The 24,134-nt window shown below is 47.0% G+C and overlaps 1 protein-coding gene across 1 annotated transcript in view; it reads left to right on the forward strand.

Annotated features, from left to right (window-relative positions):
* The first annotated feature begins 619 nt into the window (after positions 1 to 619).
* ATG2A (autophagy related 2A) overlaps positions 620 to 24,134 on the forward strand; it is a 73,215-nt gene continuing 49,700 nt past the window's right edge. The window contains 11 exon segments of the mRNA XM_081968493.1: positions 620 to 1,110; positions 8,980 to 9,142; positions 11,826 to 11,978; positions 12,412 to 12,517; positions 14,610 to 14,763; positions 16,247 to 16,375; positions 16,747 to 16,843; positions 18,922 to 19,077; positions 22,153 to 22,193; positions 22,195 to 22,290; positions 23,539 to 23,614. Coding sequence (XP_081824619.1) covers positions 940 to 1,110; positions 8,980 to 9,142; positions 11,826 to 11,978; positions 12,412 to 12,517; positions 14,610 to 14,763; positions 16,247 to 16,375; positions 16,747 to 16,843; positions 18,922 to 19,077; positions 22,153 to 22,193; positions 22,195 to 22,290; positions 23,539 to 23,614 — 1,342 coding nt within the window. The 5' untranslated portion in view covers positions 620 to 939.

A 24,134-nucleotide genomic window follows, 5' to 3' on the forward strand; every position in this document is an offset into this window, starting at 1 on the left:
TCACCACATGACATCTGGGAACTCAACCAAACATGGAGTCAAAAAAACAAGTTGACCCTGCATGGGAGTCTGACAACCAATCAGAATGCAAGCTCAAGATTAAAAGGCAGAGAGTGCATAAACCCAGGGACTTTCAACATCTCTGCCTCTTCTTCACCCAACATCTGGAGGCATCTGATCCCCCTTTTCCATTCAGTGCCTCAAACAATGTGATCCTGTCTATCATTAAACCATCTTTCCAAGCAGCCTCCATATTTCCAGTGTCTTTTTCCCCACTTGGAACTGAACCCAGAAGGACGTTTCTTCCAACACCCTCCAACTCTATTATTCTATGTTCAGATATGTACAACCAGCTATAAATATGTATATAAATGGTGATATTTAATGATATACGTAGTTATAAATAGAAGTATTATATAGCTTTCCATGAACACCTTTTTATTTATACATTTGTAATATTTATAAATATAAATATTTTATAGCTTTCCATGTATACAATTTTACTTAATACATTTGTAAGCTGCAGATATATACATCAGGCTAGAGACAGCAAAACTCAAGATTTTCTTAGCGAGCCCGGAAGTACGTGCTCCTCTACAAGAGTTGGGCGACTCTTTCATTATTTCTCTCTAGGGGAGATTAAGGGAGTTTTCTTCACGCCCTGCCGCCGGTGGCGTGTTTTCATCTCGGGTCTCCGCCCCCTTTCCTACGTCACCCGCGAGGCCTGCCGAGCGACCAATCAAAGAAGAGGAAAGAGGAGGCGCGGCCAATGAGCGAGCCCGTCGGCCAGCGAGTCGGGCCTGGAGAGCAAAAGAAGCCGGACGCGGAGCCGGGGAGTCGCGTGATCGGAGTAGCCGGGCGAGGTGCCGCGGGTGCCGGCGGCGTTGGCAGTGTCGGACCACCTCCGAAAAGAGCCCGCACCGCCTCTTCTCTCTCATCATGTCCCGGTGGTTCTTCCCGTGGTCTAGCTCGATCAAGAAGCGGGCCTGCCGCTACCTGCTGCAGCACTATCTGGGCCACTTCCTGGAGGAGCGGCTCGGCCTGGAGCAGCTCAGCCTCGACCTCTACGCTGGCGCCGGACGCCTGACCCGCCTCCACCTCGACGTCTGGGTGAGGCCTCTCTACCGCGGCGGAGCGAAGGAGGCGAGAGGGGCCTGGCTGGCTTCCTTAGGCAGGCAGAAATCCCACCGGTGCAGCGTCCTTTCTCTCCCTCCTGCTGGCCCCTCTCCTTCCCCTCCCTTCCCCCCGGCTGCCTTTGGGATTACAAGACCTATAATCCCCTCCCTCCGAGAGAGGCAGCTGCCTAGGGGGCTGGGATGATGGGTTGTGTAGTCACAACTGATCCCAGAGGCGATTGGGATGGGCTTTCTATTCCCCCCCCTCTCTATAGTTCCCCTCTATATATCTATCTATATATCCCCTCTCTATCTCTCACTATCATCTCTCTCATCTATTATCTATCAATCATCTCTCTTCTATTTATCTATCTACTATCTATTGTCTAACAATTATCCCTCTCTTGTCTGTCTGTCTGTCTGTCTATCTATCTATCTATCTATCTATCTATCTATCTATCTATCTATCTATCTATCTATCTATCTATCTATCTATCTATCTATCTCTATCATCTATCTATCTATCTATCTATCTATCTATCTATCTATCTATCTATCTATCTATATTTATCTATATCATCTATCAATCATCTCTTCTTCCATTTATCTATCTATCATCTATTATCTATCAATCATCTCTCTCTTCTATCTGTCTATATCATCTATTATCTATCAATCATCTCTCTTCTATTTATCATCTATTTATCATCTATCAATCATTTCTCTCTTCTGTTTATTATCTATCAATCATCTCTCTCTTCTATTTATCTATCTATTATCTATCTATCATCTATTATCTATCAATCATCTCTCTCTTCTATTTATCTATCTATTATCTATCATCTATTATCTATCAATCATCTCTTCTATCTGTCTATCTGTCTGTCTATCTATCTATCTATCTATCTATCTATCTATCACTATCATCTCTCATCTATTATCTATCAATCATTCTCTCTCTCCATCCATTTCTCTCTCTCGGTATCTATCCTATCCCATCCTATCCCCCATTTCTATCTACCCCATCTATCTATCTATCTATCTATCTATCTATCTATCTATCTATCTATCTATCTATCTATCTATCTATCATCTATCTATCTATCAATCATCTATCTACCTACCTACCTACCTACCTACCTACCTACCTACCTACCTACCAGTATCTATCCTATCCCCCCTTTCTATCTATCCCCCCTCTCTATCTAAAATCTATTAATATACATGTATTATATGTTTAACATATAATTGTGTGTTCTGGTATATACATTTGTACATGTAAACACATGCTGTACACTGTTTGCCATATACCAGAAAGTGGGAGATGGTGAGTTCTAGTTCCGCCTTAGCCATGAAAGCTTGGGTGACTTTGGGGAAGTCCCAGCTCACAGGGCTGTTGTTCTTGTGAGGCAAATAGGAAGAGGAAGGGACATTGGATGTGCTCCTCACCTTGAGTTATTTGCAAAAATAATAAGGGCAGGATACAAGTAAATGTAGGATAACATTTTATAGTCTTTATGCATGTATGTATAGATGCAGCTTACAAATATGTAAGTAAAAATGTATACATGGAAAGCTATAAAATATATAAATATCTATAAATATCACCAAATTTATATAGATATTTATAGATGTTTGTACATACTGGTATTGAGAAAATAGAATAATAGAGTTGGAGGGGACCTTGGAGGTCTACTAGTCCAACCCGATATATAAAATGATATGTAGCCTCTATATCATTTTAGACAAGTAACTGCCCAGAGTGTGTGAATGTGTATATATATATATATATATATATATATATATATATATATATATATATATATATATATATATATATATATATATATATATATATATATATATATATATATATATATATATATATATATATATATATATATATATATATACTGGACATACACACATATACAGGTACTCCTCAAGTTATGACCACAGTTCAGCCCAACATTTATGTTTGCTAAGTGAAACATTAGTTAAGTAAGTGAATTTGCCTCATTTTATGATTTTTCTTGCCCGAGTTGTTAAGTGAATCACTACAGTTGCTAAGTTAGTGACACGGTTGTTAAGTGAATCTGGCTTCCCCATTGACTTTGCTTGTTAGACGGTGGCAAAGGGATCACCCTGGGACACTGAAACCATCATAAGTACATGCCAGTTGCCAAGCCTCCCGGTTTTGATCTCGTGACCGTGTGGGCGCTTGCAATGATGGTAAAGGTGAAAAACGGTCACAAGTCCCTTTTTCTGGAGGTAACCTTGAGCGGTCACTAACCCGACGGTTGTAAGTCGAGAACAGCCTGTAGGCTTTGCCTTATGACCACAATTGGGACTGGAGCTTCGTGGCTAAGCATGGTGGTCATTAAGCAAGCCCTATCTTACAGCTTTTGTTGTCGTGGTCGTTAAGTGAATGAGGTGGTCGTTAAGCGAATCTGGTCACACGCACACCCTCCCCCTTGATTTGCTTGTCGGAAGCTGGCTGAGAAAGCCTGAAATGGGATGTTGCCAGCATCATAAACCCTAAAAGGCCAAATAAGCAGCAAATACATTGAACAAATAATAATAAGAAAGACTTGCTAAGCTTCCAAAATTTTATCGTGCTCAAGAGACTGCTGCCATGGTCGTATCTGTGAGGACAGGACCTAAGTCACTTCTTTCAGTGCTGGGTCATGTGTGAAGCCAACAGGTGTCTAGGCCAGGCGCTGAAAGTGCGCCTTGTTGCGTTGCGAGATCAGATTGGTGAAACAGACCCAATTTGGTGCACTGATGAAGGGGTGGCCTAGAAACTGGGAGCCAGTGAGATCTAGTCCCCCCCTTAGGCACAAGGGGTGTGTGTGAGGAACTAGGTGATCTTTGGGCTAATCACCAAGAGGTGATGAGTTCTAGTTCTGCCCCAGGCATGAAAACGAGATGGGTGACTTGGAGCAAATCACCAGGCGATGGGGAGTTCTAATCTTTTTATGGTGTTTTTTATGCCTTAGGCATAAAAAACAGATGGGTGACTTTGGGCCAATCACCAGGGGACAATGAGTTCTAGTCCTGCCTTAGGCATGAAAGTCAACTGGATGACTTTGGGCAAATAACCAGGAGATGGTGAGTTCTAGTCTGGCCTTAGGCGTGAAAATTAGTTGCATGACTTTGGGCAAATCACCAGGAGACGGTGAGTTCTAGTCCTGCCTTAAGCATGGAAGTCAGATGGGTGACTTTGGGCCAATACCAGGTGACAGTGAGTTCTAGTCGGGCCTTAGACATGAAAATGCGATGGGTGACTTTGAGCAATGGTATTTTTATGCCTTAGGCATAAAAAACAGATGGGTGACTTTGGGCAAATAACCAGGAGATGGGGAGTTCTAGTCCTGCCTCAGGCATGAAAGCCACCTGAGTGATTTTTGGGCCAGTCCCTGTCTCTCAGCCCAACCCACTTCAGAGGGTTGGTACGGTGGGGGAAATAAGAGGCTTTGTTGCAAAGAGATCCTCAGATCGGTTCGCTGCCTTGAGTCGCTTGCAAAATAAGAAGTCCGAGATCGAATTCTAAGCGATGAACAGGAAGCCTGAGGCCGTTGAGCTCCAGCTGGCCGCCTTGAGCAAGAGCAAGCCCGCATCGGATGGAGCAAGGGCTCCAGGAAGTGTCAAGTGTCTGGAGAGGAATGTGGGGTGTTTGTTTTTGTAGATTTGACTCATGTGCTCTCAGTCGGGCGTCACGGCTGTTTTCTGGCCGCTCAGGAGATGTTGATCTCTCTCAGCTCTCCAGCCCAGCTGGAGCGTCTCCCTGGCCATGCAAGCAAAAACCGATTTCCCAACCAACGGAAGCGCCAACTGCAAATTTGGGTGTTTGCTCCTTGGCTTGGTTTATATTTATGACCGGCTGGGCGTTATTGTGCTCCTGGCTACTTTCCTTTATTGACCAGAGGCAAGCTTGCCTGGCCAATCACCAGCCAAGAAGGCTTTCTGATTTCTTGGGCCTAATCACCAGGAGATGGTGAGTTCTAGTTCTCACCTCAGGCATGAAAGTCAGCTGGATGGCTTTGGGCCAATCACCAGAGGTGAGCTCGCCTGGCCAATAATCAGCCAAGAAGGCCTTTATTGCCGTGACAGCATACTTATGGCACGTGTGCCCAAAGTGGCACATGAAGCCATGTCGCCCGGCAGTGAGCCCTTACCAGTTTGTCTTTTGGGTTTCTGGCGAGGATGTGCGGGAGACGATCAGCAGTCCTTCGTGTACTCATGACAGTGCTGAAAACTGGTGTGGGCGCGTGCATTCCGTCCAGCTGATTGTTGGGTGCGCATGAATGCCAGAATCTGGAAGTTCGGCTTTTCTGAAGCGCGATTCCTTTGCATGTGCAGCAGTGCCCAAATCAGGACTGCGCCTGCCCACTGGGCAACTGATTGTCGGGTGCGCGTGCCCGCTAGAACCTGGAAGTTCAGCTTTTCCCGAGTGTGGCTGTAGCAAGTGTGCGCACGTGCGATGTTTCCACGCAACCTTTTTGGTACTCAGTGCAGAAAAGGTTCGCCATCACTGATTTGTTGCAACAAACAGGGAGAGAAGCTTAACAAAGCTTAGTTCTCTCTAAAGATACAGCCCAAATGTATGTATGGATTGATGGATAGAAAGACCGTACAGAGAGTGGTGAGGACAGCAGAGAAGATTATCGGAAGCTCGCTTCTCGTCATTCAGGATATTGCTTATAAGCTCTATGTGCTTAGACCTCAAAAGCATCGTTAGAGACCCCACACATCCACTTTAGGGCACTGATGGCGAACCTTTTTTGGCTCGCGTGCCACAAGTGGGGGGAGCGCAGGGGGGTTGAGTGCGGGTGTGCCGCACCCATAATGCAACGCGCGACCCCCCCAGTGCGCATGCGCGCACAACGCGCGACCCCCCCATTTTTACATGCTTTTTTCGCCCTCCCCAGGCTCCAGGGGCTTTATAGGAGCCTGGGGAGGGTGAAAAGAGCTCCCCCCCCCCCGGAGGCTTCAGGGACCGTCCCTGAAGCCTTTGGAGCACTTAAAAGCACCCTCCGAGCAAACCGGAAGTGACTTCCGGGTTGCTCGGAGGGTCGTTTTAAGCGCTCCGAAGGCATCAGGGAAGCCTCGGACAGTCCCTGAAGCCTTCGGAGCGCTTAAAACGACCCTCCGAGCAACCGGTTTGCTCGGAGGGTGGTTTTAAGTGTTCCGAAGGCTTCAGGGACGGTCCCTGAAGCCTCCGGGGGGGCGGGGGAGGCTCTTTTCGCCCTCCCCAGGCTCCTATAAAGCCTCTGGAGCCTGGGGAAGGCGAAAAATAGCTTTTAAAAAGGTGAACTTAGCTGGCCAGCGCGCGCATGCGTGCTGGCCAACTGACAGGGCAGCGCCTTGCGTGCCCTGACAAATGGCTCCGCGTGGCACGCGTGCCATAGGTTCGCCATCACTGCTTTAGGGTCTGTTTCTGTTGCTCCCCTCTGGGAGGAGGCTTCGAAGTATTTCCAACAGGACTAGTAGATTTGTTCCCTAGGCCATCCGTCTGGTAAACTCACAAGATTAGTTTTCCTCGCCATAAACATGTATGCATCCGAACTGGACTGTGTTGTTTCTCTGTCTCATATAATGTACTAGCTGGATAGCCGTGCTTTGCGACAAAACGATATGATCGGGCAATGCAGGAGAAATCCAGTTCACTCTGGTTCAATCCAAGGGCTCAGTGGTGGTCGGCGATTGAAACACATAAGGGAATATCTCTCCCGCTGCCTTGAGCCCGGAAGCAGTTCCATAGGTTGAAGGCGTAGACATTTTGGTGAGGTACCGATGTTAAGTACTGTAAGGAGCCCCAGATCATTCCTGAATGAAGGAATGGAACGTCTGCCAGTTTGAACTGAGGTAACGTAATGTGAGGCAACTAGCAGTTGGAACAGAGTTCTTTTCAGGTGGGGAGGGGCAGTAGAACTCCTTAGCATCCGAGCGTGTTAATTATTGTATAAGAATTACTAATGATCTGATGATCATTTTGAAAAATCCTTTCTTATCGAGCACCTAGAAGCCAAGAGGAACAGACGTGCCAAATTTGAAGTTTGTAGGCTTTACAGTTGTGGAGATTTTGTGATGAGTGAGTTGTACTTGGCGTTTATATATATAGATGTGGCTTTATACATAATTTTGTATTTATCTATCTTATCTATCTATCTAGGGACACAGTGGCTCAGTGGCTAAGAAGCTGAGCTTGTCGATCAGAAAGATTGACAGTTAGGTGGTTCAAAATCCTAGCGCCACGTAATAGAGTGAGCTCCCGTTCCTTATCCCAGCTTCTGCCAACCTAGCGGTTTGAAAGCACGTAAAAAATGCGAGTAGAAAAATAGGAACCACCTTTGGTGGGAAGTATCTAATATTATAACAATCCCATTGTGCTGTATTTAACTCTATTAATTATATTCACTATTAATACATTTTCTATACTTTAGATAACTTTTTAATTAATTTTAATTAATTAATAATTCTTATGTTTATTCTCTAACCATCGGTAAAACGATTCCCAAATTGTATAATAATCAAGTTTGTTCTTTCTCTTTGATAGCCGGTGTTAATCTGTTCATTTCTGCACATTCTGATATTTTCCTTGTCACATTCTCCTCTGTGGGAATTGCTTCACTTTTCCAATTTTGTGCAAATATAATTCTAGCTGCTCTTATAACATGAATAATCAAATATACATTTCCTTTACTGTAAGTTTCTGGTAAAATCCCCAGCAAATATATTTCAGATTTTAAGTCAATATGTTGCCACGGAGGGTTTCGAAGGTAACAGCCAGCACCTGTCAGAGTTCCAAATAGCATCTAAAAGTAAATCAGAGTCCAAGGCAAAGTATTGCTCAAAGTTCCAATTTTAAGAGAGCCATTTTGGCACATCTGGGAAAACCCGAATCTGAAAGCTCCCCGGTTTTCCCCACCCAGTTGAAAGTTCAAGATCCTGCCCCCATACCCACAAGCCCATCACATGATCCAATCTTCCACTGCCATGCTGGCAGTTCCACTCATTCAGTTCCGGTCAGGTGCATAGGTGCCAAGACACAGGATGACCTTGGCTTTCTAGAAAGAATGTTGTTATGGCTACATAGCATCTAACTCTGTACAATCCCCCCTCCCATTTTCCCACCATAGAAAATGCATAGTAGAATAACAGAAAGTGTGGCAGGCCAAAGATCTAAAAGAAAAAATGGCTGCAGGCCTTACACCACTTTTAAATCGAATCCGGAAGTAAATCGGCAGCCAATACAGCTCCCACAAGAAAAGTGACACATGTGCAAATTTAGGCTTGCTCAAAACCACAGACTCTGCCATCGAAGTCATCCCCGGGGCAAAACTACCCAAGCCCAAACTGTATGCCATGACGCCCCGGGAAATGTAAGACATGCGCAAATACATAGACAAAAACCTAGCAAGGGGGTTCATTGAGCCAGCCAAGCCACGGGTCGTGGCACCAGTCCTCTTGCAAGAAAAAAAAGATGGAACCCTGAGACTGTGTGTGGACTTTCGAGGGGTAAATGGGGTGTGCGTACATAACCTATACCCCCTCCCCCTCCTGAAGGACATGCTGTCTCATCTGGCCAAGGAAATGTCTTCACCAAACTAGACTTCAGAGAAGTATACTACCGAGTATGTATCAGATCAAATGCCGCATTTTCAACCGACTGGGGCTTTCAGATACTTTTCAAGGGCAGCCCCATGTAGAGTCCATTGCAGTAGTCAAGCCGAGAGATGAATTGGGGCGTGGGAGGCGGTCAGCAGCGATGGTTGATCCAGGATATGTTGCTTAGATAAGTTTTGCTTTGGACTTCTAGGCTGGCTCCCCGCTTAATGCTGCTTTGTCTCCCCTTCTACAGTCCGTGAATGAGTTCCTAGAGTCCGTGGGCGCCCCTTTGGAGATCCTGGATGGCTTCATCGACAGCATTGCCGTCACCATCCCCTGGTCTGCCTTAGTCACCGAGAACTGCACGGTGGAAGTCAGCGGCCTGCAGGTCACCTGTCGGCCCAAATATCGCCAAGGTAGGAGCCGGAGAGGGGCGAACAATTGGGGCCAGCTGGCTAGAGCCAAAATCAATCAATTGGAATAGAGCTAAAAAGGACCTTGGAGGTCATCTAATCCAACCCCCTGCTCAAGCAGGAGACCCTGGCCTAGACCACTTTTCAGTCTTTTCTTAAAAACCTCCAGTGATGAAGCACCTACAACTTCTGGATGCAAGCTGTTCCACTGGTTATAGAATAGTACAGAATAACAGAGTTGGAAGGGACCTTGGAGGTCTTCTAGTCCAACCCCCTATTTAAGCAGGGACCCTATACCATTTCAGACAAATGACTGCCCAGTCTCTTCTTAAAAACCTCCAGTGTTGGGGCATTCACAACTTCTGGAGGCAAATTGTTCCACTGGTGAATTGTTCTCACTGTCAGGAAATTTCTCCTTAGTTCTAATTGCTTCTCTCCTTGATTAGTTTCCACCCATTGATTCTTGTTCTACCCTTGGAGAATAGCTTGACTCCCTCTTCTTTGTGGCAACCCCCTGAGATATTGGAAGACTGCTATCCTGTCTCCCCTGGTCCTTCTTTTCATTAAACTAGACATACCCAGTTCCTGCAACCGTTCTTCATATGTTTGAGCCTCCAGTCCCCTAATCCTCTTTGTTGCTCTTCTCTGCACTCTTTCTAGAGTCTTTTCTACATCGTGGTGACCAAAACTGAATGCCGGATTCCAAGTGTGGCCTTACCAAGGCCTTATAAAGTGGTATTAACCCTTCACGTGATCTTGATTCTATCCCTCTGTTTATGGAGCCTAGGACTGTGTTGGCTTTTTTGGCAGCTGCTGCCCACGGCTGGCTCCTATTTAAATGGTTGTCCACTAGGACTCCAAGATCCCTTTCACTGTTGCTACTATTGAGCCAGGTACCACATAGACTCTACCTGTGCATTTTGTTTTTCTTGTTGACCCTCCCCTCCTTGTGGCAGCCCCTCAAAAACTGGAATACTTCTATCATGTCCCTCCTGGTCCCTCTTTCCTCTAGACTGGCCATACCCAATTCCTGCAAAATATATCTTAGTCTCCAAGCCTTTAATCGTCTTAGTTGCTCTTAGAACTTTTTCTAAAGTCCCCACATCTTTTTTGTACTGTGGAAACCAAAGCTGGATGCGGCATTCCAGGTGTGGTCTTACTACGGCTTTATAAAGCGGTACTAATCCTTTGTGTGATTTGGATCCTATGCCTCTGTTTATACAACCAGGGATTGTATTGGCTTTTTTTGTCTGCCGCCGCACACGACTGCCTCCGAGGTGGTTTTCACAGAAGTTGACCACTGGTTTGCATGCACTCGGCTTCGAAAATGTGGCTAAATAGGATGGTATAGAGCTGTACCCACTGGTTGCCACTACTGATTCGCCCAAACTGTCTAAATGCTACCTCTGGGCTGGCTTGTATTTAAGGGAGCGTCTGATGGAAGGGAGCGTCCTGCTGCCTTTCTCTGCTTCCTTACCTGTGTTTCTGACCTCCATACCTCCTCCCCCTCCTCCCCCTTGTCGTAAAAATATCCCGATAAAAAAACAAAGGGCAACCACAAGCAATAAATCTTACTTTTAAGATCAGAGTTTTACTGTTTCATGAGCAATTTTGAACACGAATAGCCAACATAGCATTACTTACATTCACAACTTATTGCAATAAGGTCCACTGTGATAGCTGAATCCAGCAAGGATTAGCTGCGGCCAGTGGCCCTGAACTCTTCCCAAGACAATCTTTTTATACTTTTCTGCACGCATTTCACAACTTACTTCCTTGTTCTGCCTTATTGACCGTCACTCTGCATACACCCGTGTACATTTGAAGTTCTCTAGAAAGACTGCAGAGAAGAGCAACAAAGATGATGAGGGGACTGGAGGTTAAAACATATGAAGAACGGTTGCAGGAACTGGGTATGTTTAGCTTAAGAGAAAGAAGGACTAGGGGAGACATGATAGCAGTCTTCCAACATCTCAGGGGTTGCCACAAAGAAGAGGGAATCAAACTATTCTCCAAAGCACCCGAGGGCAGGACAAGAAGCAATGGATGGAAACTAATCAAGGAGAGATGTAACCTAGAACTGAGGAGAAATTTCCTGATAGTGTGAACAATTAATCAGTGAAACAAGTTGCCTCTAGCAGTTGTAAATGTCCCAACACTACGTTTTTAAGAAGATGTTGGCTATCCATTTGTCTGAAGTGGTGTAGGGTTTCCTGCCTAAGCAGGGGGTTGGACTAGAAGACCTCCAAGAGCCCTTCCAACTCTGTTACTCTATTCTATTCTATTATTATTCTATTCATTCTATTCTATTCTTCTATTCTATTCTTCTACTCTATTCCATATTCTATTCATTCTATTCTATTCTAGTTCAGTCTAGTCTAGTCTATTCCATATTCTATTCTATTCCATATTCTATTCTATTCTATTCTATTCTATTCTATTCTATTCTCAGACACTTGTTATTTTCAGTTCCTCATTCCCCACCATCTCATTCTCCTTGCTCTAAATATACCCATACAAGTACAAAAACAGCACAAAAGTCAGACGCAACGCAGCACCTTTGAAATACGTCTGCTACCTTTTGCAATTAGGTTAGTTTAAAACTTTGGGTTCAGTGAGGCCTGCAAGCTCCCTCCTAGGCCCGTTCACCTGCAACTTTCCCATGGATATTTTTTCCCTCCCCCAGGCCATGCTGGCTCAGAGTTCCAGAGCTGGGCTTCCTGCATGACCACCTCCATGCAGCTGGCTCAGGAGTGCTTGAAGGAACAGACGGAGGAGCCTTTGGATGCCAGCCAGCCCCTGGAGGGCCTGGAGATGTTTGCCCAAACCATTGAAACAGGTAGATGGGGGAGGGCAGGTGGGAGGAACAGGGCTGGGAAAGGGCTGGAAGGGAGAGGAGACCAAAGCAGCTAAGAGTTGGAGGGTGAGTCTGTTGGCAGCTCAGCCCAGGCTGAGACCCATGGATTTGCTTAATGACTGCTGAGAAAAATGTCACAAAATTGGGTCAGAGACGTGAATGAGATCGGATTGCAGTAGGCCTGTGATGGGACGGATGCTGGAGATCTTCCAGTCCAAGCCCTTACCCAGTTCACCACTCTGGGCATGGCCACTCTAGAGTAGAAACCCAATTACGGCGCAAGGAACACCGGTCCTTAAATAAATCAGAGCAAGGCAGGGTATCTTAGGTCTCGATGGTTGAACAGAAGTTGACTTTTCTCAGCTCTGCAGCCCATAATCCTCCTTGGCGTCTTTTTTTCCCCTCCCCCTCTCAGTTCTAAGACGGATCGAAGTGACTTTTCTGGACACAGTGATACGCGTGGAACACACGCCCAGAAGCGGGGAGGCACCCGGCGTGGCCCTGGAAATTCACATCAAAAGGTCAGCTTTGGGTGGCTTGGTGCCTGGTTCCCCCCCCCCCCCCCAAATTCTATCAAGAAAGCTATGGAGTCAAACTCACATTAAAGGGAAGGATGATTCGGAATGCTATGCGGTATGGGAGAAATGGTATGAATGGATAGACCAGTGATGGTGAACCTTTTCAGCACGGAGTGCCCAAATCAGAACATGTTCTGTCCCGTGATTCTAATCAATATGCAGACACAGGCTTGGCTCTCTGCCACGACTAATTACGGAGATAAAACCACCCCTTGGCTAGGAGCCTAGAACGCTATCTTCAAGAAACCAAGATTAGACTTACGGAATGTTTTCTCAACGGCTAGTAAAATGGACTGTTGTTTCCTGCAAAGATTCCCCTCCCATCGCTCCACCTATAAACTCTTTGGGAGGGGCCACAACCTTAGCCAGCTGTCCCTACTTCCTTCTATGACATCTTCTCCGCAGCTGTTCCTTTCTCCTCTCAGCTCTACGCACACGCACATCAGGGACAACCTCCCTCTGTTCCTCTTCACTGCTCCCTAACTCAGATGCCACCTGGTGGCCAACAGGCCTCTCTAGTTCCTGCTCTGACTCCAAACACCCTCCAGAGTCTTCCTCATCCTCCAGAGCAGTCCCATAATAGTCTGAGCTGTCAGAGTCCACCAACAGCTCAGCCGGCTGCTGCTGAGCCACAACAGAACATGTGCGTGCATGTATGCGCATGGGCGCGTGCCAGAGTGCCGAAGCACTGGAAACCTGAAGACCAGCTGGCCGGCACGTGCATGCCGGTTTTGAGGGCCATTCTCAGGTGGTTTTTGGGGTCATTTTTGGGGGGCCAAAAATGACCTAAAACTGGTCTAAAAACAACCCGGAAAGCTTTTTTGGGGCCATTTTTCAGGCTGTTTTTCAATGCGCCACGAAGACCAACTGACATGCACGCCAGAAACCAGAAGAGCATCTGGCAATGGCGCATGTGCCCACAGCGAGGGCTCTGCATGCCACCTCTGGTTCACCACCACGGGGATAGACAATAGAAATAAGAAAGGGAAATGTGCATGGGGTTGCAACATTTGGAAATGGAATGTGTATGATGTATACGTAAGAATATTGATTCTTCTTCTATGAATAATGCCACAGATCTGTTAAATACCTGATAGAGACATGTAAAAACAAATGGGCAGTGTACAAAAATACTAAAAATGAAAAAGAAAGTCATGGAGTAGGAAGGAAGGGGCACTTCTAGGGGCCATGTTGGCTGGGGGGATTCTGGGAAACCGGCACCTCACACCATCTGGAGGTCATCGTTGGAGGAAAGCAGTGGTGGGATTCAGCCAGTTTGGACTGGTTCGGGTGAACTAGATGCTAATTTTAACCGGTCGTTGCAAGGACTGGCTGGCCACGCCCCAGGAATCTCCACACAGCCCATTCTGGATGCCAGGTAAGGGTAGAGCCCACATGGAGGGCTCTGGGAGGATGAAAAAGGGCTTCTGGAAGTCTGGAAACTGCCTGCTTCCGGCCTCTGGCGCCTGGGAAGGGCGAAAGCGCCCTCCCTCCCACCGTTGTGCAGGAGGACAAGGAGGCCACGCCCACCATGGCCACGCCCACCCAGCAACCGGGAAACTGGTTGATAAAATTTTTGAAACCCACCCCTTGAGGAAAGTCACACTGTAGAGCCACAATAGGGGGGGTTAACTGAAAAAGGCAGTGGAGTTAAAGTGCACCCAAGAGTGGGCGGGGGGGATCTAAATGAAGCCTCTGAATTGTTTTATCATCCTCATTTAATGGCCACACAATCCCTTGCGGAGTGGCGTCTGGGCAACTGAATGGAGCTAGCGCAGTGTTTACTGGCCGGATGCCCTTCCTGTCGCCAGTGCAGCATTTTGTTCAGGAGATATATCCTCATTGTGCCCAGAGAGAGAAATATCTGCCTCTACCTAGGATCGAACTCACAGCCTTCTGATTGTGAGGCGAGAGCTCCACCTCTGAGGCCACTGCACCACTCCCATGCCTTACCCAAACCACAGATGCCGTGAGTTAGCATGGTGGGAAATGGCCGGGGTCTTGTTCTGATGTCCCCCTCTTCCTCTCTTTACAGATTGGACTACTGTGATGAAGTGGTGCGGGATCCCGGGCAGGCGCTAGATGTTGACATCCATCAGCCTCCGCCGTTTGTGCAAAAAATCCTCCAGCTGAGCGGCCTCTTGCTTTACTATGAGGAATTTGGTGAGGGCAGTGCCCGGGGCCCGAAGGTATGGCCTTGTGGGAGATCCTCCTCCTGTCTCGGGGGTGGTTGCCAATCGTCCCACTCAGTCACCTAGCAAAGAAAGGCTCCTGGCCGTTTGTTTTTGCCAAGAGTAGACTTTACGGAAGCTTAAATGGTTGCAGAAGTAGCAAAGCCGAATCTGAGGTTTTCCCGTGCAAACAATGCAAAGGACAGTTCCCTCTGCTATCCCCAAGTTCTCTGTAAATTCCAATTAGGTGCTTGTCTTTTGTTTAGAATACAGGTTCTCGGTTCCCAGCTCTTCATAACCAATGGTTGATCTTGGCTGGCTGGAGCTTCTCACAAGGCTCAGCAGGGCTTCCATATCCCCCCCCCCCAGCCCCCCAGCCCCCGCCTTACAGTCTGTTCACCATCCCACTGGTTGAGCCAGCAAAGGAGACTCCTGGGACATCTTTTTACCAAGAGTATAATTTTACTGAAAATTCCATGTGGGTGCAGAAGTGGAAAAGCCAATTCTAACATTTTCGTACACAAACAGCCCTTTGCCCTGGTCCTTCCACTTGCTCACACTGCCAAAATCATGTCGCAGGGGTGCGGAAAACTAAATGAAGCCTCTGAATTGTTTCATCCTCATCTTCATTTAATGACGCCGGAATCCCTTACGGGGTGGAATCTAGGCAACTGAATGGAGCTATACAATGTTTACTGGCCAGATGCCCTTCCTGTCACCAATGCGGAGTCAGCAGATTTATTCTCATCGTGCCCAAACAGAGAAATATCTGCCTCTACCTAGGATCGAACTCACAGAGGGGAAGTGCCTGGCTGGCCCCTCGCTGTTTCCAGGATGGTCCCACGGGCCAGGTCTAACTGGATGTGACCCGCAAGCCTTGAGTTTGACCTAGGCTTCCCAAGAGCACGAAGCCAACTCCTCGTCCCGATAAAACCCCTTTTATTTACTTTTAAAGAGAACTCCTCTCCAGCAAAGTCCCGGCCAACAGTCTTTTAAGAGATTTCACAACTACAGACTTGGAGAGCTGCCAGGCCGATATCTTCCAAACTCCATGCTGTAGCAGCAATTCCTTGGCAAGAAGTCAGGAGCAGATCTTCACCCTAGTGAATTGAACTAATGGTTTCCTGCAAACTCCACTCCCCTTTCGCTCCTCTTTATTCCCTATAGGAGGGGCAATTCACCAGCCACCTGTGGCTTTACTCCCGTTGACCCTTGTTCCTTAGCTGTTGCCTTCTCCTGGCAGCTCTGCGCATGCGCACACTAGGAACAGCTCCAGCTGTTCTTCTGCCTCACTGATGTCTGACTCTGAAGGCAGCTGATAACTGTCAGATGGCCTTGGCCCCCTCTCTGCCTCCCACAGAGAGCTCTTGTCCGAGCCTTCCCCAGACTCCCGGACTGGCCCATCTTCCTCCCCAACCTCCTCACTGTCTGCCACCATCTCCTCTGGCAGGCCGTAACACCGGCATTGTTTTGATGGAAGTTTGATTTCCTTTACACCCAGGAGGCCGAGCCGTGCGATTCCGGCAGGGAAGAGGCCGGTCCCAGTCCTCTGCTTCAGATCGGAAGCTGCTCCGGATACACCGAGATGAGGATTAAGCTCAAGCAAAACGAGGCCTTCCCTGGAGCTAAGGTCATTCCTGGCGCTTCCCCCCCCCCCCCCCGAACGGCTCCTGGGTTGCAGCCCTGACGAGTGTGCGGCATTCCTGGCATAGGGTCTCCTGCAGGAGCACAGGGTTGGACTATAAGACCTCCGAGGTCCCTTCCAACTCTATCCTTATTCCATGTTCCGTGTTTTTTAATCGTGAAACCATGCAAAACCTGTTGGTTTTTCTCCTGTGCGCACGCTCGGTTTAGCGTCCTGGTCTAGACGGGCCTTATTTACGGGAATTGGGCTGTAGCATCCAGGGGAAGAACCAAACACATGGATTTCAGCTTTTCCTCTCCCCGAAATGGGCAGGGAGCAGCTTTTGACGTGGATCGTGGTTCTTTTCCCAACTGCAGCTGGAGTTGGATGGGAAGATTGGATCTCTGCACCTGCTGCTCGCCCCTCGGCAGATCTTGCATTTGACGGACCTCCTCTCATCCCTCCACTTGTCCGGTGAGCGGTGGGAGGCTTGGAGAGGTCATGATCTAGATCGGGGGGTCCCCAACCTTTGTGGCTTGGCTGCCCGGCTCGGGATGGGGATAGGGGTACTAGGCTGTGCGAGTGGCAGGTCGGCAAGGTGGCTCAGTGGCTAAGATGCTGACCTTGTTGATCAGAAATGTCCACCTGTTCGGTGGTTCAAATACAGGTTTCCCGCGTGAGCAGGGGGTTGGGCTAGATGACCTCCAAGGTCCCATCCAACTCTGTTACTGTTAAACATGTGTGCAGGCACGCACAGCTCAACTTGCGCGATGGGTGGGGCGGCACATGCGTGCACAGCTGGACTTGTGCAAGTTGAGAGCGCATGTGCGCTCATGCACTGGGGTGCAACTGCCTCAAGTTGTGCTCCATGCGCGCACTCACACCAGCCGGTTGCTTGAGTGGCCCGGTTCCAAATAGGGGCAGCAGTGCGGGTTTGGGAACCCTTGATCTGGATGTGTCACACACCCCAGCACCGTGAAGAGAGAAAACGGCGTGATATGATATGTGACATGGCAAGTTTGACATCCGTGGTCTAGATCAGATCACATGCCAAAAACGGGGGGAGTGCAGGGGGGGTCATGCCCACAGCCATAATGCTGTGCACGCAACCACCACTCCCTGCTTTTGGTGTGCAATGGACCCGTTTTGTGCCCTGCCCAGGCTCCAGAGGCTTTCTAGGAGTCTGGGGAGGGTGAAAACAGCCTGCCTGTCCCCCGGAAGCCTTCTGGAGACTTCCCTGAAGCCTCCGGAGAGCGAAAATCAGCCGGAAAAGAAGTCTGGTCAGTTGGCCAGCATGCACATGTGTGCTGGGGCTGACCGGGCAACGCCTTGCATCCCCTCAGAAATGGCACACATGCCATAGGTTCACCATCACGGATCTAGATGCAAATACAAATACGATAGCAGAGTTGGAAGAGACCTTGGAAGTCTTCTAGTCCAACCCCCTGCCTAGGCAGGAAACCCTATATCGTTCCAGACAAATGGCTATCCAACATCTTCTTAAAGACTTCCAGTGTTGGGGCATTCACAACTTCTGGAGGCAACTCCTGTTCCACTGATTAATTGTTCTAACTGTCAGGAAGTTTCTCCTCTGTTCTAAGTTGCTTCTCTCCTTGATTAGTTTCCACCCATTGCTTCTTGTTCTACCCTCAGGTGCCTTGGAGAATAGTTTCACTCCCTCTTCTTTGTGGCAACCCCTGAGTTATTGGAACACTGCTATCATGTCTCCCCTAGTCCTTCTTTTCATTAAACTAGACCTACCCAGTTCTTCATATATTTTAGTCTCCAGTCCCCTAATCCTCTTTGTTGCTCTTCTCTGTACTCTTTCTAGAGTCTCAACAACCTTTTTTTACATCGTGGCAACCAGACTGGATGCCGTATTCCAAGTGTGGCCTCACCAAGGCCTTATTATAAAGTGGTATTAACACTTCACGTGATCTTGATTCTCTCCCTCTGTTGATGCAGCCTAGAACTGTGTTGGCTTTTTGGGCAGCTGCTGCACACGGCTGGCTCCTATTTAAATGGTTGTCCACTAGGACTCCAAGATCCCTCTCCCAGTTACTCCAATTGAGCAAGGTACCACCTACACTGTACCTGTGCATTTCGCTTTTCTTGCCTAAATGTTTACTTTTTTCACCATTGAATTTCATTTTATTAGATTTATTAGATGGTTGAAGGCCTCCAACCTTGGGGTCTTGTGGCGCTGAACCCCTTCTCAGTTGCTCAAGGTCTCCAAACGTAGCCACTTGAAGGCTTGTGACCTTCAACTCCCAGAATTCTCCAGTAACTCTGTCTCCATTGGCTGACCTGTTACCATGTCTATTCCAATTCATGAGCTCTCTCGTAAACTGACACGGGATCTAAACAAGAAATAAATCAATGAAGAGTTGTGTGGGTTTGGCCCAGAGGGACACACTTGTCCAGCTTCTGCAAATATCAAATGACTTGATTTCGAGGAATATTGGCGATGCTCGGATTTCTTTCCTTCTTTGTGGGGATCCCTAAATTTTTCTTCTCCTTTTTCTTCTCCCCCCCCCCCCCCCCCGGCAAAGAATCCGGCATCCTGCAGGAGCAGCTGAGCAAAAACCGTCCTCTGGATTCCGAGGACCTGAAGTTGATTGAGCAAGACCTCAGCCAGCAGCTGCATTCGGGGTTGGGGTTGGCCCCTGCACATCTGGAGGGAATGGCAGCTGGAGTGGAGAACGGAGGTGAGTCCTGGCAAGGGGGCCCTTGAGGGAGATCCACCTCTCCAACAGATCAGTAGAGTCAATAGATCTCTTTGATGTGGGGATCATTTCTTGGGTATCTCTCTCTCTCTGCTGTGAGACTCCCCCTTTTTAATGTTCTTTTTATGATAGGGTAGATTAGACTAGAACAGTGGTTCTCAACCTTCCCAATGCCTTACCTTTAATACAGTTCCCCATGTTGGTGTGACCCCCAACCATAAAATTATTTTCGTTGCTACTTCATAACTCATAATTTTGAGTTATTCAAAATTCAAAATGGAATTTTGCAAGAACTTCATAATTTTGCTACTGGTACGAATCGTAATGTAAATATCTGATAATGCAGGATGTATTTTCATTGTTACAAATTGAACATAATGAAAGCCTAGTGATTAATCACAAAAACAATATGTAATTATATATTGTGAAATGGTTGGCTAATGAAAATAATTAATATAATCTAATAATATAATATAATATAATTAATATAACATAATGTAATATAATAATATAACATAACAATATAATCTAATAATATAATATAATATAATATAATAATAAAATAAAATAATAAATATAATATAATATATAATAATAAAATAATAAAATAAAATGAAATGAAATGAAATAATAAATATAATAAAATATAATGATATGAATGATATAATTAATATAATTAATATAATATAATAATATAATATAATATAATATAATATAACCTCTAACCTTGTTACCAAAAGTCCATGAAACGTTTCAGTTGGGAACAAAATAAAAATAAAGCAGAGAAGAAAGACAGTAAAAAAAAATGAGTCAAAGAGAAATACAGAACTAGGTTGGATTTCCCCTCCTATTTTTCATCTTGTCCTACTGGTTCTTTATGATTGATCAATTGTTGTTTGTAACTAATGATTGTAACTATTATTATGACCTATTACTTGCTGTTTATATGTACACTGTGAGTTGGTGTACTGGAGACAAATTCCTTGTGTGTCTTATCACACTTCACCAATAAACATTTCTATTCCTATTTCTATTCTATTCCATCCTATTCCTATTTCATTCCCATTCTCCTACTCCATTCCATTCTAAGCATGGAAGCTTAAGCTGAAAAGATTTAGTGCTTTATTTTTTTTCCAAAGCGGCTGCTGAAGATGTTTTGTGACGGCTACCTTTTTTCTCCCTCCGCCCCTAAATTCCGGGAATCCTCTCGCTCCCAAGTTTTCCAACCACTCATTCATTCATAGATATCACGGGGAGCAAACGAAGGCGGGTCTCCTTATGAAGGGATGGCCGTGTTTACAGAAAAGGGAAATCCTGAATGGCTGAAGCCAGCTGCTGCAGAGCGCCGGCATGAGCTTCCAAGTCTCTGAGGAGGAGGCGGCTGCGGACTGAAGGGATATCGTCACCATCCTTCCCGCCTCAGTTCTCGGCTCCTTCTTTCTGGCGTCCCCTCCCCTCGTTGCTGGGAGACCATGCTCAGCCCGGCCACTTCTCGGTGCTGCCTCGCTGGCGCTCAGGTGCTCCATTTTCCCCCCTTCCCTCCTCTCGTCAAGCTCAGCCATCCAATCCGCCCACCGGTGCCTCTCATGTCGCAATTGGCTGGGCGCCGGTTGTCCTCGCGCCGCCGCTCCTGTCAGGCAGCCCTTCCCTTTCACAAGGCAACAGCTGCCGCCGCCCACGACCGCCACTCTCCTGGTTCCAAATACTTTCACGCAGGTGTCTCAGTTCCTAAGACCATCAAAAATACGTCTTTTTCTATGGTCTTATGCGACCCCTGTGAAAGGGTCGTTCGACCCCCGAAGGGGTCGCGACCCACAGATTGAGAACCACTGGTCTAGAATTTTGTAAGCTGCCCGGACTTACCTAGGTCTGAGATGGGCCGCTATCTAAATTTGCTTAATAAATAAACAATTAATGGATAGAAAAAAAGAGGTGAGAAACCTACAAACATTTCCAGATTTGGAAATTCTCTCCAGAAACTAGACTTCTTTTCATTCCCCACATGTCCTGTTTGAAAGACGTCAACTAGATCTCCTCCTCCTCCTCCTCCTCTTCCTCCTCCTCCTTTTCCTCCTCTTCCTTTTCCTCCTCTTCCTTTTCCTCCTCTTCCTCTTCCTTCTCCTCTTCCTCCTCCTCCTTTTCCTCCTCTTCCTCCTCCTCCTTCTCTTCCTCCTTTCCTCCTCCTCCTCTTCCTCTTCTCCTCCTCCTCTCCTCCTCCACCATTTCTTCCTCCTTCTCCTCCTCCTCTTCCTCCTTTTCCTTCTCCTCCTCTTCCTCTTCTCTTCCTCCTCCTTTTCCTCCTCCTCTCTCCTCCACCTCTTCCTCTTCCTCCTTTCTAGCACAGATGATGTTACCTATCTTGAGTAATAAAAAATTTGCAAGAAAGCCACCAAGCTCAGAAAGCACCAAGGACCTCACAGACCTCCTCCTCCTCCGTCATCATTATCATTATCTCTCTCCTTTCCTTCCTCCTCCTCCCCCTCTTCCACCTCCTCCTCCTCCCGCCAACTTCTCCTAGCACTGATGATGTTACCTAGCGGGGGGAATAAAATGTCTTCAAGGAAACCACCAAGCTCAGAAAGCACCAAGGACTTCACAGTCCTCTTTCTCTGTCTCCTCCTCTTTCTCCATCTCCTCCTCCTCCATCTACTTCTCCTCCATCTCCTTCCTCCTCTTCCCTTCTTCCTCCCCCTCCATCATCATCATCTCCTCCTCCTTCCCTTCCTCCCCCCAACTTCTTTCTAGCACAGATGATGTTACCTAGCTTGGGTAATAAACATTTGCAAGAAAACCACCAAGCTCAGAAAGCACCAAGGACCTCACAGCCCTCTTTCTCTGTCTCCTCCTCCTTCCCTTCTTCTTCCTCCTCCTCCTCCATCTCATCATCATCATCATCCTCCTCCTTCCCTTCCTCCTCCTCCCCCTCCCCATTTTCTTTCTAGCACTGATGATGTTACCTAGCGTGTGTAATAAAACGTCTGCAAGAAAACCACCAAGCTCAGAGAGCCACTATCAGATGCTAAACCTCCCACCCATTTTCCTTCTATCTCCCTGCAGAGATGTTCTTCTCCATGGCACCCATGACGAGCAGCGTGGCGGTCTCTGCGTTCGGTCAGTGACCTCTCGGATCTGGATTCCTCGGTGCACAGTGACATTAGCACCGCTCCCCTGCAGCCTCCAGCCTTTGCCCCGGGGGTAAGTGCCTTCTCTGGCTATTTTCTTCCCTTAAATCTTTCTCAGTTGTTTCTAACTGCTTTGTGAATCTCAGGGATACCACTCTATAAAGTAAGGCTACACCTAAAGTGCCGCATCCAGTTTTGGTCGCCACAATGTAAAAAAGACGTTGAGACTCTAGAAAAAAGAGTGCAGAGAAGAGCAACCAGGATGATGAGGGGACTGGAGGCTCAAACATATGAAGAACGGCTGCAGGAACTGGGCCTGGCTAGTCTAGGGAAGAGAAGGACCAGGGGAGACAGGAGAGCATCTTCCAATATTTGAGGGGCTGCCCCAGAGAGGAGGAAGGGGGTCAAGCTATTCTCCAAGGCCAGAGAAGGAACAATGGATGGAAACTAATCAAGGAGGAAACCAACTTAGAACTAAGGAGAGCTTTTTTGACAGTGAGAACAATGAGTCAGTGGAACAGAAGTTGCCTCCAGAAGTTGTGAATGCCCCAACACTGGAAGTCTTTAAGAAGATGTTGGATAGCCATTTGTCTGGAACGATATAGGGTTTCCTGCCTAAGGAGGAGGTTGGACTAGAAGACCTCCAAGGTCCCTCCCAACTATTCTATTCTATTCTATTCTATCACGGGGCACAGAACATGCAACAATGATGACCCTGAAACTAAGTCCCCTTTTCTCCCAATTTACTCTTAAAGTACAAGGAAAGAGCTTATATAATCATACTGTAATAGTAAGTATCATAACACTCCCAGACGTCTAATAAATAACCTTAGAAAGAGTGCAGAGAAGAGTAACTAGGATGATTAAAAGCCAGGAGACTAAAACATATGAAGAACGATTGCAGGAACTGGGCCTGGCCAGTCTAGAGAAGAGAAGGACTGGCGGGGACATGATAGCAGCATTCCAGGATTTGAGGAGCTGCTACAAAGAGGAGGGGGTCAAATTATTCTCCAAAGCACCTGAAGGGCAGGACAAGAAACAGCAGATGGAAACTAATCAAGGAGAGAAGCCACGTAGAACTAAGAAAGAGTTTTCTGACATTGAGGAAAATTAACCAGTGGAACCGCTTGCCACCAGAAGTTGTGGGAGCTCCATCACTGGAGGTGTTTAAGAAAAGACTGGATGGCCACCTGTCTGAAATGGTCTTGGGTCTCCTGCTTGAGCAGTGGGTTGGACTAGAAGACCTCCAACGTCCCTTTCCAACCCTGCTTTATGCTCTAATGCCTGAAAATGTTTTTTAACCTTCCCCCCCCCTCCACAGCTGGGCCTAGGAAGCCCCCGGCGTTACAGACGGCTGCCGTTTGCCTCAACCCTGCCGGGTCTCAATAAGATACCAAGTAAGGTGGTTTTCCTGCAATTTTCCCCGGGGGGGGGGCGGCGGGAGAAGGGGGGCTGGAGAAAGACGGGGAGAAGGTCATGGGGTTGGGGTACGATTCTTCACTGTTTCCTTCTTGCAGCCTGTCTGAGCATCTGAATGCTGCATGAAATGCAGTTAATCTTCCTTTTTAAATAAATAAATAAATACATACATACATACCGTATTTTTCAGAGTATAAGACGCACCTTTTTTCCTCAAAAAAGAGGCTGAAAATCGGGGTGCTTCTTATACATCGAATACAACATTTTTTGGGCTCCCAAAGCCCCGCCCCCTTTGCAAAAATGGAAGTGCATAGCTTTTAGGAAGCTTGTAGAGTGCTTCTGGGGGCTGGGGAGGGCAGAAATGAGTGGAAAATGGGCCATTTTTTGCTCCATTTTGCCCCCCGTCCCCGTCCCGAGGAGCATTCTACAAGCCGCCTAAAGGCTATGCATGCCCTTTTTTTGATAAAAAACAGGCCCGTTTTTGTGAAAAGTGGCCTG

This window comes from Natrix helvetica (genome assembly GCF_964273705.1).
Source record: "Natrix helvetica genome assembly, chromosome: 16".
Lineage (NCBI taxonomy): Eukaryota > Metazoa > Chordata > Lepidosauria > Squamata > Natricidae > Natrix > Natrix helvetica.